Source organism: Scomber scombrus, chromosome 1 (genome assembly GCF_963691925.1).
Source record: "Scomber scombrus chromosome 1, fScoSco1.1, whole genome shotgun sequence".
In the NCBI taxonomy this organism is placed as follows: domain Eukaryota; kingdom Metazoa; phylum Chordata; class Actinopteri; order Scombriformes; family Scombridae; genus Scomber; species Scomber scombrus.
Genome location: NC_084970.1, coordinates 13,004,710 through 13,020,802, shown reverse-complemented (window position 1 = coordinate 13,020,802; position 16,093 = coordinate 13,004,710). Strand labels below are relative to the sequence as shown.

The following is a 16,093-nucleotide window of genomic DNA, read 5'->3' as shown; positions in this document are numbered from 1 at the left end:
GCTTATTATTCTGCCTGGTGCCAGTCCATCAGTCTGACACCCAACTACCCAGTCGTCAGGTCTACCAGGCAGTTTGAGAGACAATGAAATGGCAGCAGGGAGACATGGTTCTAAATCTTTGTTTATCCTACATTCTGTTGTTGTAAGTCCACGTTGATCAGAAGTTTAAAATGGTACTGGCCCTGTCACACCAGACGACCAGGGGCCACTCTCTGACCACCGCTCATCACTCTTGCACTGTTGTTGGTTTTATTAGCTACCGTAAATATTTGAATGAAGTCTTGAGGGAACTGCTGCAGTGATGCAAGCTCTCAACAAGAGATGGTATGTGCTCTCCAGTGTTTACTCTCTAAACGTCGACACCTATGTGGGAGCTCAGAGGAGTTGTTCAACGTTGTTGAGCAATGAGGAGTAGTGAGCGACCGTACATCACACAACAGGCTTGTTGTGTTCATTGACTTGGTGTCTGAACTCTTTGTGGTATTCTGGTAAAATCATGACAACAAATAACAGTTTGCATTTGTCTTCTTCTTTAGCCTTGAAATATGTTTCACCTGCAGCCGTTTCATGTGCATAATGTGTTGTTTTTTTAAAACATTTTATTTCATTTTTCATGTTAACAGAAATGCTCTATGAATTCCAACATTGGTTGGGCCACCATTTCAGTCAAATTTTCTCTATAACTAATTAACTGCAAAACTAATGACATTCACATTTGTTTGTCTTTCCATCAGACCAGCCAAACATCAAATTGTTAGCGTTGTCATTATGAGCATGGTAGCATGCTGATGTCAGCCTTTAGCATAAAGCACTGCCGTGCCTAAGTACATCCTATGCATTTAAAGCAGTTATATAATCAATATATTCATAACATTGGAGCAAATTACAACATATAATATGAAAGGGTTTGCTTATAGGAACAAACCCATAACTTTATAACAACTTGTTTGGTATACTCTCTTAATGTAATGGGCACCAAACAGCAGACAGACTAAGTTAAGTTAGTTGCTGAACATATGGGAACATTTAGCAGCTGAATAGTCTGATACTTCCTCAGGATTTGTTAGAGACCTAAAAACTGAAAGTTGAAAATATATTTAATACCTTTGTCAGGTAGCCATAGATGCAACTCTAAGTGAGTACTAATGTTACTTCTTGCCCAATGTGTAAATAATCAACAGTTTGCTAACAAGTTTGACATACAATTTTAAAAGGTTATAATATCAATGTTGTGGTCACAACTTGTTTCTACTGCCACCAATAGGATAAAAAACTGCTATTGCAGATTTAAGAACTACTAACAACCATACCACAATTGTCCAGTTTTCCATTGTTTTTATGGTATTGATGGGAGTTGTACCTGTTTCAAGTTAGTTTTCCAAGAAAGCTGACCCTCAGCTAGATTTGAAAAAATCCTAGCATATATCTACATAATAGGCACTTTATCTGCACACTCACACTGAAGCCAGTAAAAGTCAGACAGCAGATTTGTTCATAGCGACTCTTTGAGACAAAGAGTTGTCTTGGGAGTCACTGTTCTTTCATTTATTTCCCCACACAGCCACAGAATTACAGCCAAGCTCTCATATCATCTTCTTGAGAATCTCTCACCAATTCTTGATGACAGCATAATTAAATACAGGGGTTAATTTAAAAAAAAATCCAGCAGACGTTTTACCTCTTAAAGAAACTTCGTGGGCTGTAGTGCAATCAGCAACTTGGACACTTGCTTAAAGTTTGTAAAAACCTGCAAGCTGCCATATGATGTGTGTGTTCATGTCAGCTGGTCGGTGGTTTGAATCATCTGTTAAGTGGAGTTTTTCTTTGACAGTGTGGTGGAAGAGCAAACAGTAGAAGCATAAACATTTGTTTTTATCACCATGGCTTTGGCTGAAGCCATCAGTGCCACAAATAAATGTTATAGTCTCTAGACAGAGATTTGAGGTGGTTCTGTTTTTTTAATGAAATTATATAAACATCTAACTTCCTTGAAATCTGGGCGTATTGTTTGCAGAAAAGTCATCATCATTCTCCAGAATTAACCTAAGCCAAATGTATATGTCCAAATATATCAGCCCCTTTGCTGTTGTAGCGGTTGGTTAAAACATCAGAATTTGGATATGGATCTGTTGTTCATGATTCTATTTCATCTTTTAAAATTTTTTTTTTTTTTTTTTTACATGTTCTTGGATCTATTATAAAGAAACCATTCCTCTGTGTTCTCTCCACAGATCCAAAACAACTTACTAAGTGACCACTGGTTGGAGCTCAGCACTGATCCATCTACGAGCACTATGAGTAAATGAAAACAAGCTGCCTTTAATCCAAGAAGGATTCCTCCTCTCTTCGCTAAGAGTCTACTAACCGTGTATAAGGACCACTGGGAGTACCAGAATCAAGTCAAGGACACATTCACTCCCCCTCAGCCTGCAGGAAGATGGGAGTGAGAAAATAAAGCTCTGTGGAGTCAAGAGGAGCTTAATTAATTCTAAGGAACCTTTAAAACAAACAGCATTCATTTGTGTATGTTTGTGTGAGAGGATCAGACAACCATGTGGACATTCGCTGCAACTGTCCACTGTCTTCTGGCTGCTGCCCTGCTATTAGCCAGCTGCCTCCAATCAGTGATTGCAACTGAGGATGATGTCACACCGCGCATCAGTTTCCATTACAGTAAGTTGAAGTAATTACCTGACACACTTTTGTTTAGTCAATTACTGTAAACAATATTAGACACATGCCATTCCAGTATTATTACAGTTTTTCCTAAAATAACTGAACAGTCATTAAACCCTGAGTAGCAAATTGTCCAAGCAACTATGGCCGACCTGTCAAACTTTGGAGCTGTCCACATGTGTAAAGCACTGAGCATGTGGCTGTGGTTTGGATGGTGGGTTGGTTTAAAAAAAAAAAAAAAAAAAAAAAACCTCTCCAAAACCAAAACACAAGAGCAAAAGTCTTAAGGAACAGATAAAATGGTGTGTTGATCAACTCTGTCAGCATTTCATACTACATTATTTTACTACATTTGATTTATATATATTTTATAAAAAAAAGGTTATGTTAAGAAAAAAAGTTTATGCCATTATATCTAGAAAAACATCAACACTAGTAAAGAAAAACAGGAGAAGAGAGTAGAGTATGGATTATCTTTATGATAAACTCTTGTGTCAAGAATGAGGCAATGCTGAAAGGTCTGCAGAAATGTATTCTGTAAGAGACTATGTTTACGTGCACAAAGTATTCCACTAATATTCATTTCATTTCAAACCTCAACTGAGATGCATATTCTGAATGCACTGTACACATGTCCAAAGAATGCTCATATGACTCTAATAATATCAGCATGTCTTAATTGGAAAATTCTACATTTGGAATATCCACACAGAATATGCTGTTTATCCTGTATCAAATGCAGAATATTGTCATGTGTGTAATAATGGTGGATTATTAGTGCACATGTAAAGTGAAGAGAAATAACATAATGGCATTTGTTCATGTGCATGTTTTCACTCCAAGCTCCTTCTGTGTGCTTTCATGAGCCACCTGTCCACTGCAGACATGGAGCTGAACCGTAATGAATGAGTGAAATGGAGAAAAGCAGAAAATGAAACTAAGAAATTAAGTGAGTCTTTCTCAGCAGTAAATCATTTGAGTGTTTGATGGTTATTTATTTATACATTTTATTTCTCTCATTCACCTGCTTTGTTCCAACTACAGATACTCCCTCTGGTTCGCTTGCACTCTCAGCCCACTCTCTCTCTCTTTTTCTCTCGTCTTTTTTAAATGAGTCAGGAAGCTGAAGAGCAAAGCCAGACTTTACTTTTAACATTTTCAAATGAAGTGAAATGTCCTACCTTCATGCTAGGCTGTGTATACCTAGCTTAATGTTAACACAGATGACCATTGGTGTTGACTCCCAAATTGTCACGGAGCATTACAGAGATTAGTAATTGTAATTTAATTACTAAATCTTGAATTGTAATCCCTGAAAATACTTTACTGAAAAAATTATGCACTTTACTGTAACAAGTTATAAAGTAATATGTTGTCCCAATGTTGTTCCCCACTGTAAGGAAACATTGTTGAATGCTGTTAGTTTACCGTTAATGCTAGTTTACCATTTTAACGTTAGCGATTGCTAAATTGGAATGGAACACATTGATTATTTCTCATGCTAAGAGCCTCTTTTCTCTTGTAACCACAAAGTAGGATATGAACAATTGCATAAATCCAACCTAGTTACTTGTATTTGTTTGTAGGTTAAGCAGCTAAACAGTGTTGAGTTGGAATTAAACAAACATTTTTTACATTTTTACTGAGCATACTACAATGCATTTTGTCAATTCCAAACTAAACAACGTAATTAAGGACAATGTTGAGCAAACCAGGCTGCAGTTAGTGTGTACTGAAGCTACCTGCAGTTTATCCACAGAGACCAGTTGCCTGCAGCTCCACATACACACATGCCAACTTGCCAGTGCTCACACTTCCACTGCTCATAAATACATGCAAATATAATTATGTTCCCCGAGGATGTTTTTAAAAGATTAAATACCACTTTGCACAGTGTGTGTTGTTTTTTTTCCATCCTGCACATTGACAGCAAGAAGGGGCAGAAATGAATGTTATAACATGTGACTCCTCACAGTGATGAGCAAATAAAGTTTTTGTGGAAAGAACATAATCTTAACTGGACCCTCTAAAGAAGTTACTTTCTACTAATGATGGACTTTTTTTTATTATTCAGCTGAGTGCAACAATTTATCTCACAGATATAAACTCATTGTGTCTCCTGGTAAATTCACTGATTGAATGGAAGACCTTTTTGCACCTGAGTTAATCATTGCATGTAATTACTCCTCACACACTGCAGCACTCGTCTTAGTACTAACTGTGGATTAAGCTTTTAGAATTTAAAAACATGGCGCTGTTTTTCACTGATTGTTCAGCTGACAGCTTTTTTGAAATGATTGATGTATGATGGGAGCTTATGACAAATAAGGTAGCCGTTTGCAGCTCACAGGGGAAGCTAACTGCTTTTCAGAGATGTCTCACAAAACACTTTATTTCAACATCTCGAATTGAATCTCTTGTACAAGGACAGCTCTACATAACTAACAAATTGGCTCTTAAAATGAGCTTTCTTGTTCCTACAATTTGTTTGTCCCCTGTCCTTATGTCTGTTTTTCAAAACCACTCATACAGGCAAGTACACAGATCCAGTAGTAACCAAAGTGTAGGTTTCTGAAGATTAGAGGGTGTGTTGGCTCCTGTTAACATTATCTGTCTGAATTTGAAGTTCCTCGCTCTTGAAACAACAACCTGATGCTTGTTTTCCTCACTTCTCAGCTGACACGGTGAGGCGTCATGCTGTAATTCACGTGCACCATCTCAAATTAGCATCGCTCATACCCAAGGACAACCTTTCACATACTTGAGCCATTTAACTTGTTTCTCAAAGCACTAAATGGATTAAATTGGGCCAAGGCTGGTTCCCAGGAGCTGGGATGGGTTTTTTTTCTCCCCCTTTTTTTTTTTTTTTTTTTGCCTTATTCCACAAACATTCATACTCTAAATTTCATGTATTTTGACATCAGCGACTAGCAATTCAGATGCACTCAAGTGGATAGCTTAAGTAGTAGTGTGAGAGACAACATGCTTTTCAGTTGATGATACGGTGTAGAAAATCTTATTTAAATGTCACTGACACTGATTGTAAACTATTCATTAACAGTGCAGCTTTGAATAAACAGGATCTGCAGCATCACTGACATGCTAAACGTTTTGTATATAAAGTAGGCTAATTTCAACCCGCACCATTGATACAGAACATGTAAAGCAGGTCACCCCTTTTAAAAACTGCATTGTGGTTTGTGTAGTCTGTAAGAAAAGGGGAACTCAGGCTGTTTTCTAGAGAGAAGACCCTTGCCTTAACACAGCCCTTTTCCTGGACAGGCATCCCTTTTTCGTTTTGTTCTCGTTCCCTCTCCCCTTGCTCCTTTCTTCTCTCCTAATGAGCAGGCTAATCTCTCATGTGTAGTGAGTGGAGGTTTTTTGTGGTTGCTGCAGTGGGAGAGCTTGTCTGTTTTTCATTACGGCTCTTGTGCAGAGAGGCAGCACAAAGGATCACGGGACTTGAAGCTGTAAGCATTGGTTATGTGGCATGTATCCCTGTTAGTTATCAGAAACTTCTCAGGCAGGATGTTACTCTCTGTCTCCAGAGATACACAGAAGATTTAGTTTTTCTTGTTGTTTCTCTTGGAACAAGAAGTAGTAATTCAGCTTTTGTACTTAATAAGAACAGTTTACATTAATGAGCAGGTTAGACAGTTTGGCAAGCTTACTTGATCTTTGTTTTTTTTAAAGATTTAACTAGTTCATGAACTGTATTCTGAATTGTATTTCAAGCCTATTAGTGTGTGTTCTTGGCCAAGTCTGCTGAGATAACGAGATATAAAAAGATATCTATCTTCATACAAAGTCAGGTTGGCTGTTTTTCCTGTTTATGGCCTTTATGCTAAGCTAAGCTAACAGACTGCTGGCCTTCCGTAGCCTTAATTTTAACAGAAAGAACATGAGATGTATCTTTTCATTTAACTCTCAGCAAGTAACCCAGTAAGTTTACCCATCAAAATGTTATACTATTCTCTTTACTATCAACTACATTCAAAATATTTGTAATAGTATTGTTTATCTTATGTGTTTCTTTCTCTTTATATCTTTATATAGCTTTCTCTTTAATAATCTCATAATCTGTAGTTTATGTACAAGTTGTTTTGAACATTTTGTGGTTTGAAGCAGCACATATATCGTTGATTTCCTGTGAATATTATAGGCTATAACTATTTTTCTTCCACAATAAAAGGAATATTTAAAGCCATGTTGGTGATCATATAGAATCAGTCAGTCGTGTGCCATATTGTAGATCATTTTGATCTGAATCCTAAATGTAATTAATTTTTGCTCTAATACAATAATTGACATAATGACAGGTGACTAGAATAGAGAACATGCCAGATTTCAAAGCTTCAGCAACACATGTAAGCATTCACAGACTCTGTCAGATATGACAAAGTATGTGTCACTGTATGTGTAACAAAGGCAACTTTGGAAATCAATAGGAACATTTATCAGTCTTAACACTTTTCTTACATGCTGCTAGAATCAGAGAGAGCAGATCAAAATGCCCCTTTAAGCCGAGCCATTGAGCATGCTGCGTATGCTCAGTGTACTCAGTGTCCTTTCCCGTTTACGTTTGGTTTATGTTCGGCGAATATTGTGTGCTTTCTCTCATGCATGCTAATCCAATGACCTTGGCAGTGTGTGGATCGCAGTGCAGAAACGGAGGAGGGGCTGCGAGAGGGGGGTCAGGCCAAATACTCATGAGGTTTTAGACATGCTCCGATGCCCACCTAAAACCCAGCAAGGACACGCCCACTGATCCTGAAAGAAAAGCGGTCTGTGGCTTCCAGCAGAGGTGGCACTCACAAGTGCCTGCATATAACGCCATAACAGCCACAACAATGGGGCATAATTACAGCACATCAACTCTGTCTGTTTCAGATGTCTTAATGGCTTCATCATTTGCACGCTTCAGGGAATGTACAGAAAAGTTCAGTCCTTACAGATTTCGGTCAAGAACATTTGATTTGAAGAAAATGGCAAGCAGAGAGAAATAATGGTGTAGCTGTTAATTAAGATGGACAGAGAGGAATGTGAGGTTAGAGTCGTTAGATGTTTTTTGAATTGCTGTGATGCCGTGGTCTGCTTCATCACTATTAGCATTTTGCAGCATTGATTTTTCATAGTTTTACAGCTGCAGTTACACAAAAACAACTTATTATATTGGACTGAATTTCACTTTTTTCACACAACATAACACATTTTTTCTATGCTTTTTTAGACGTGGCGTTATATTATGACACACAAACAAATGTTTTGTCGCACGTCAACGACCACAGGGTGTTCCTATTACGCTTTACCATGCTACATTCTCTCATGCACTAAAAAACAGGAAGATAGTTGTAATATTTTTCTGCACAACTGCATTTCAAACTATGAAAAGGTTGACTTCTGTTGTAATCGAGAAGTGGTAATGCTAGACTAAGTAGCATTAAAAGCTGATTAATTAAATGTTTTGATAAGGTGATTTAATACACTACAAAAACCGAGAGGTTTCACATTTGAGTCAAGGCAGAAGTGAAATAGTTAAAAGCAGCCTTCTCATGTATCTTTCATTAAAAGTCAGAACTTTCCGGATTCGGTTCCAGCATGTTAATACATTCCACATGCCTCTTATTCCTACTTGTGTGTGTGCATGAAAAGAGAGACTGAGGTGTGTGTCCCTGTGAAGCCGGCAGGATTTATATGGTATATAGATGGAGCTCAGGGATTGAGTTAGTCACAGATTTTGTAACAATCCTGTTTTTTCTAAGTGGCTTCATTTTTTATTTGACATAATGACTATAGCGCTGATGGATTGATGAGAGGAGACTGTCGTCCTGATCAGCATGAGTGACACCTGTTAACAGAGATCAGAGATACAGTTGGATCATCTTTATACCATGAAAGCAGAATTACCTTTATGAGCCCAAATATGGAGGCTAACCCAGCAGGTGTGGGGATCTTGAGCTCACCAGGCTCCCAACGACAATATGACTAAAGGAAATAAATGTGATAGTGGAATAGCAAAAGTGAAGGCTTACAGCTGCTGAATTTTAGAGGCGTGTGTAAGAAAAGCCATTAGCAAGGAGCGTAAACCAATGTGCTTGACCACTCTGTTACTTGGCAGTAGATGAGTAGAGCAGGAGACTCAGTGTGACTCCAGCCTGCTCTTCTCATCAAGGGTCTCCTCAGAGAGACATACACAGACACATAGAGAGGGTAGAGGGTTGTGTTTGTATGCTGAGGTAACACTTAAAGCCCTTTAACACATGCCCATCCAAAGTGAGTGCACTAAGTAAACTGTAAGCAGTTCCACTGGTGCCCTAAAAATCAACAAGTGTGCAAACTAAAAAAATGGTTCAAGAGACGTATCGATGTGTGCTATAATGGGATTCTAGCTGTAGCACAAACATGCTGCCAACATGTGGGAGCCAGCTGTGTTCAGATCTTTGCATTGCCAACACAAATGACTCTTTTTTTTTTCTCTCTTCAAGTCCACTTGACTGAGCCTTATAGTCCATTGAGCCAATCTTTCTCAGTGTACGTGGTCAATGCTAGGATATAACAACCAAAATCAAGTTTTGTTAGCTCAAACTTAAACACAGGAAGCTCAGCAGGAGAGCTGAATCTGTTTACATCAGATCCCTGTGACGTTTTCTGTCTCCCGCCCCTTGAGAGAGTGTAGGAGTAAGATAGGGAGAAGTTGAAGAGGCTTCCCGCATACGACACGCACGGGCATGTCTGTTTTGAATTGTGAGTGAGGAAATTACACCAACTATCTTCCTCCCTTTGTATGTTTGAATAAGTCAGTCAGATACCACACAGTGTCTTTCTCTCTCTCACCAAGCTAATATCCAGGATTTTGTAGGCTTTCAGCTGTGATAGAACACTGCACTCCATCGCTCTGCTGCTTTGAGCATTGGGTGTGTGCATGCCAATCCAGAGTGCACCAGGATGACACCTAAGAGCCAATAATTACAGAGCAGCGCATCACGTCTGTGTCAGTCCCTTGTTCTCTGCTTTTAGAGCTATGCAGGGCTTTATGCACTGACCTCATCCTTGGTATATGTGTGCTGGTATATGGTTTTAAAGTATTTCAGGGCTTGTACACAACAGTACACACAACTATTTGGCATTCCCAACAATTATGCACAGTTTCCTCGAAACCTCAATTATTTCAAGGTTTTCTGTTGATGCCCTGATGCCCTGTTTCTGCTGCACATGTAACCGTGTGGAACCATGACACCTTCTTGCTGCATAATACACACACACACACACACACACACACACACACACACACACACACACACACACACACACACACACACACACACACACACAATTGCATCAAGGCCACCATCATTTCCAGTGATTACAAGCAATGCAACACATCTATGAGCTAGATGGTCTGGCCTTACAGATATTGTAGGTCGCACTGTTTCTGAAACAGATTCAGTGCTGTCAGCTCAGTACAGTCTGATTTTCTCTGCCCTGCTTTTGTCTTTGCTTGGATCTGGTGGTCTGTATCATTGGTCAATCTGGTTGACGCAGACTGAACTGGTTAAAATGGAAATGCAATATGTGAAATCTTTTTTAGTAAAAGTTTTATTTCTTCCTCAACGCTTCCCATCTAACACCCCCTGCTCCTCTGACCTCGTCTGCCTCCTCATTAAAGCACCATGTCCTTTAACTGTGCAGACAAACAGTGTTACTGTACTGACTTGGGCTGCTCTCGGTTGCCAGTAGCCACCGATAATAAAATAACCACCACTTTGCCCAAATAGCAGTAGTAGCAGTGCTGTGATGACCTTGACGCGACTTCTGTCAGTTTCTGTCTGGAGCTCCAGCGCTGTTATCAACTCCATTGTCAAATCATGTCAAACAGAGAGCCTTGGAGCTGTGCACTGTTGTGTAGTTTCAGCAGACAGAGGGCAAAGATAGATAGTTTTTGGATAAATTTGCATCTTGTATGTGAGATAAGCAGATCCTGGTGTGAGATTAATATGAACTGAGCTTCACTCGCCTTTCCTTTGAGTTTCCTCAGCCCTGCTGCAAGCGAACCCCTTTGTCCCCTTTGCCCCCTCGCCTTGTGACTTGGCTCATGCTGCTTTAGTAAATCTGGGGTATGTTTACGGTAGGGCCTTTTTTAGGAGTGTCTTGGCAGGCACGCACCTACCAAGCAGCCAATCAATCGCCCCACCCTGCCTGGCTGCAATAGCACTGGCATGTATTTTATTTCCCAACGACACTGTGTGCAAGCTGGCACCCCCTGATGATATCTTAGTTACCTCATTGGTGAGTTAGCACACACTGAACACACTCAGTGATTAAGAGGCATGTAAATCTGAATTGGTGTCACTGTGCTACTCTGGAGGTCTGATCTCTTAACATTGTTAGACTTCAACATTTATTTTAGTCTTAAACTTAAAAATGATTTGAATGCTTTTATTAATGTGTGTGACATTCATTTTATTAACACTTCACTAAACATTCATTTTATATCTGCATGCTACATTACAGCTATTCTTCTGTTCATCTCAAGGTCTTTGTGTTTCTGTTAAAGGAATAGTTTCACGTTTTTTTCGTCTTGCAGAAAGGAAAATAACATTGACACTACTCTCATATCTATTTGTTCAATATGAAACTGCAGTCTTTATGCAAATTATGTACTGGATGTTCTTTTTGTTTCCTTCAGCCTATCTTGCAAAAACATTTTGTCTCCCAGCAAACAATAAGTCACATTATCAGTGAGGTGGCTCATCCTCACACCAGTCTCTATAGGCAGGAAATGTTACATACCATACTTATGAAAGGCAATTCCAACAATCAATGTATTCAATACAGCCAGAAATTTAGATTTTAGGTCGCTTTTAAAGGCCCAGATACAAGAATTTTTTGTCCTGTATCTCTGTTTAAATTCATTAGGTTTTTTAGTCTGACTTGTCTCACCCTACAGCAAACAGTGCTGTGGTTACAGAGACAGCTGCTCTCTGAAATCCTTTGTAATCTGATTTGACATTCAGCACTAGGATGTTGTTAGTATTGTGTGAAAACCCTGTTCTTACGATTGTAAACTGTCCTCAAATTATGCCACCGGACTAATTTCTTGCTCAGGCAACCATAGAGCTTGTAGCTTTCACAAGCATGGAGAGCTTAAGCAAATGTACTCAGTTTGACTTCCAGGCTGGAATACCTTAGAAACCTGTGCTAATGACTAATTCAGCATGTTAGCGCTGGCAATAAAGCAGCCATATTGATGGTAGGTGTGATGTGATGAGCATTAGCAGAGGTTGAGGGCCTGGCTTGGTGACAGCCAGCTGATTAAACAGGCAGGTGATGAATGGACCTAAAGCCCGGCTGTGAAATGGCCTGCAGTTGCTGCTGCTCTCGGCGGATGCCCGACATTCTGCTGTAAGCATGTCAAAGCACACGAATGATCTGCTGCATCAAAAAGTTCAAGAAATATCCCATAAAAAACGGCCTTTCTGGATGAATCAAGTACAAAAGAAAAGGGAAGATCCTTGGTTTTCTGTTTTGAAATCACTGTGACTTGACAGAGCACTGACGTTTTTTACTGCTTGACCTTCTTCTCTTATCAAAAAGCCATTTTGGAGTGCTTTGAAAAATAACATTTTTTCCCCAGTCTGCATGTTTCTTCATAGGTCAACATCTCAATCCAATCTTCCTGGTTACCACTACTCCCACTCAGTACCCTGACCTCAACAACCCCCCTCATGCTAAGTAGCCTCTTCCTGCTCTCTGAGTAAAAGTTTCATGAGTTTGCTCTCCTTTGCTCGTTATTCCATTGTCTGTCTAAGAGGATGTCGCTGTGATTTATGTCAGAGAGTTTTAATATGCTGAGGAAAGGCTGTTTTTGGTTCCAGTGAATGGCCAAAACCCAGGGGAGCTGTGACAGTCAAGCTATAATATGTCCCCCTATTGAGAGCAGAGATGGTTCTCTTTGTCTGCCAACTGCAGGGTCCACCGGGATTCAGTATAGCTCTCTTTATGAGCATTTAGGACATTTTTAACAGACTTAATATACCTAAAAAATAAAACCAGTTTTTCCCCTCTTGACATAGAAAAACTTGTATTTTGCTCCTCATCTAGAATGACCTAAGGATGACAATAGGAAGTTTTGTATCCCCCCCCTGATTTTAATGACAGGCCCTTTTCTTTATTGACTCCAGATGTCACAACGTTTTAAACAGAATGAGGGCTGTTCTGATCTGGAGAAGGCCTACGATTTGATTTTGGACGTGATGTGGCTTGTGCAGCTGGCTTTCACTCCCATAAGGGGAGAGACGATCATCTGCCAAAGTGCCTTGAGTGTTAGATGAGCCATTTGTTTGCAAGCATCTTGGAAAGTTTAAGTCGTGGGTTGTAAACATTTATTGCAGTTTACTGGCTCCATTTGCATTATGGTCCAATGCATCACCTGCAGTGTTGGAGATAAACATGCTGCTGATGTCGTCTCTAATAGTCAGAAGTCTCTACATTTGAATTCAGTTTGCTGGTTGTACATGCAGAAAGGCTGTTAAGGTTTAACTGCAGCAAATAATAGTGTTTACGACTCCAGATACGAGCCAGTAATCTTATTTGGACAAGCAAGCAAATGGAGTCCATGACCCCCAGCATTTTGGCTCAGGGGGAACATCAAGTGTATTTAATATGTTTGGAATGGGAAGCAATAGATAAACATTTACAAAGATGGTCAAAAACTGCAATAAGTATAAAGTATATAAGCAATGGATGCACACAGCATATATCCTGTGTCTTTAGTGAGCTCACTGATACATGGCCGAGAAGATAGAAGATTGTTAGTCTTGTTAACAAATATCATAATACTGATAACATTGACCCAACCAAACACGGGCGGAGCCCGAACACGGCTGTTGTCTCTCCAGGGGTCACAAGTCTCAAAGGTTATGTATAAACCATTTTCCAGGACTTATTAGACCCGGTGTTGGCGTTTATATTGGGTGTTTTTGAGTATCACAGAACTGAAAAGTGAGCAATTGTCAGACCTCTTGCCTGTTACAAAAACTGGCTGCAAAAATCAATCCCAACCTCTGGAAACTCCACTTTAACAGCGGAAAGTGGTTAAAAAGAAGCTGTTGCTGATGCTACTGTTGAAGATCTGGTGATGTTGAGGGAAATGCTATAAAAGGAGCAACGTGTACATTAAATCTGTACTTCATCACAAGAACTATTTGAGGCTAGAGGGAGGGAGCGATTGGGGGGGGGGGGGGACTCGTTTGACTTATGGCCCACTGCTAAAGAGATCCATTTCAAGAGGGCTGGCAAGCAGCAGAATGAAGGACATTTAGATTGGTGTTGTGTTGAAGTGGCGTTTACCCTGCTGCCAGTACAGAGCAGACTAGTGAGAGAGCTGGGCAGCACAAGAAAGTGTGGACGTGGCTCATTGGTGTACATATAACATCTTCATGGAGCTAGCTGCTGGAGGATAATGTGGCACAGTATCCTCCAGGAGTGACGGTTACAGAAATAACATGCCCAATGAGAGTTTTCAGCTGTGTGTCATATATTGATTTGGCTGAAACTAACCACTGTGTGTTGTGCATTTAAATGTTAAATGCAATCTTATGTCTGTCCACTGGTTCTCATTTCTGTGATGTGTGGCTGTTTGTGAAGTTTCCCAGATTTTCTTGGAGTAATGAAAATAGTGAAACAAGAGTTCTGGTGCTGATATAGTGAGTCTAAAGGGTGTTTGAATTGAACCAAAGTGAATGAGTGGTGTTATGTATTGTGGTGGCCTTGGTATGAAACAGTTAAATGGTTTGGTTTGCTGATTGGCTGATTAGCCCAATGAATCAAAACCACATAATGCTACGTATAAGCAAATGGTGGTTTTAGTTCATATATGTGCATTGGTCAAAGAAACAAAAAAACTTTTGGCAATAATGTTTGTTAAATGAGTTACCTTGACTTACTATGATGTGGGTCTGCAACTAACAACGTTTGTCAAACTAACAGTTGTAAACCCAAAGAGATTCCGTTTTCTGCTTCCTCTTGATTTTTACATTGTAGTAAAGTCTTACATTTCTACTACCAAGACATGTTTGAGTGCTGAATTGTAGGCATGGTGGGCCTACCTGAAGTAGGAAAAACACTGAATTGTTGCATGCTTCTGGGGATGTTTTGAATGACAGTTCAGGAAGCCAATGACCCTGACTTTATCTTTGTATCTATCTATGATAATAAAGTTCCTTGTTTCAGGCTTTTACATCAGAGGACATTTGGAAATGAGGTTATGACAGCAACCAGATTACAATATTGTTAGGTGTCGATAAAGAGCTGAATCAGAATGCAACAATGTGTGTATCTTCTAATCTTGTCATTTGTCACCACAGGGTAAATATGAAAAGCTTGTATACTGTAGTTTGCAGTGCATATTTTCAACATCACAGACTAACCCATCTTGTCAGATACAGTATTTCATATCTAATGTTTTATTTTCCAATAATGCAATGACATTTTGAAGTCCTTGAACACTATATGGTAGCTTTGTAAACCAAAATCACTCATTGACATGCTGTTAAATTACTTACAGTGGAAACTTTGTCTTTGTTTCCAGCATGCATTCAAACAAGTTAAAAAAAACCTCCTCAAGAAGGCAAAAAACTTGGCAGGATTGTGACCATAATAATTTATCACCTTGTTAAGTGATCACATTTGTGTTCTTGTGCTTCCAGCATCAGGACATGTTCTGTACCGATCTGTTTCTCCTCTCTGTGCTGTCCTGCTATGTGATAATGATCTCCTGTGTGTGTGTGTGTGTGTGTGTGTGTGTGTGTGTGTGTGTGTGTGTGTGTGTGTGTGTGTGTGTGTGTGTGTGTGTGTGTGTGTGTGTGTGTGTGTGTGTGTGTGTGTGTGTGTGTGTGTGTGTGTGTGTGTGTGTGTGTGTGTGTGTGTGTGTGTGTGTGTGTGTGTGTGTGTGTGTGTGTGTGTGTGTGTGTGTTTTTCTTGCTGTTTCCAGATGCAAAGGAGAGATCAGCCAAGAGATTCTCTGTGGACGGCGTCTTCAATTACACCTCTCTGCTTCTTAGCCAGGAGGACGACATGCTGTATGTCGGAGCAAGGGAAGCACTCTTTGCCCTCAGCCTCTCTGACATCAGCAAGACCAAGCTGCAGAAGAACGTGAGTATGTCGAAAATGACAAAACCTTGGAACTTGGAAACGTGGACGAGTGGGCAGGCAGATAACTCAGGGCCATAAATCAGGTCAAGTGTGTAATAATGTGGCTTATAAATACAAATATTAAGTTAAATGAAAAAATGTAGTAGCTAACTTTACTCCACATATTGATTTTTGCAAGTGAAATGTATTTTCTATACATTTTGATATTAAATGAATAGTCCTCCTCCTGAAATGATTAGAATCAGCAATGTTCCCAGTATTTCAC

The 16,093-nt window shown here is 39.6% G+C and overlaps 1 protein-coding gene across 1 annotated transcript in view; it reads left to right on the top strand.

Moving 5' to 3' along the window:
• The window catches only part of LOC134003690 (semaphorin-4B-like), a 43,107-nt gene that overhangs the window by 12,491 nt on the left and 14,523 nt on the right, over positions 1–16,093 (top strand). The window contains exons 2-3 of the mRNA XM_062442993.1: positions 2,232–2,673; positions 15,668–15,828. Of these exons, the coding sequence (XP_062298977.1) occupies positions 2,553–2,673; positions 15,668–15,828 (282 nt within the window). The 5' untranslated portion in view covers positions 2,232–2,552. The remainder of the gene's footprint in view (positions 1–2,231; positions 2,674–15,667; positions 15,829–16,093) is intronic.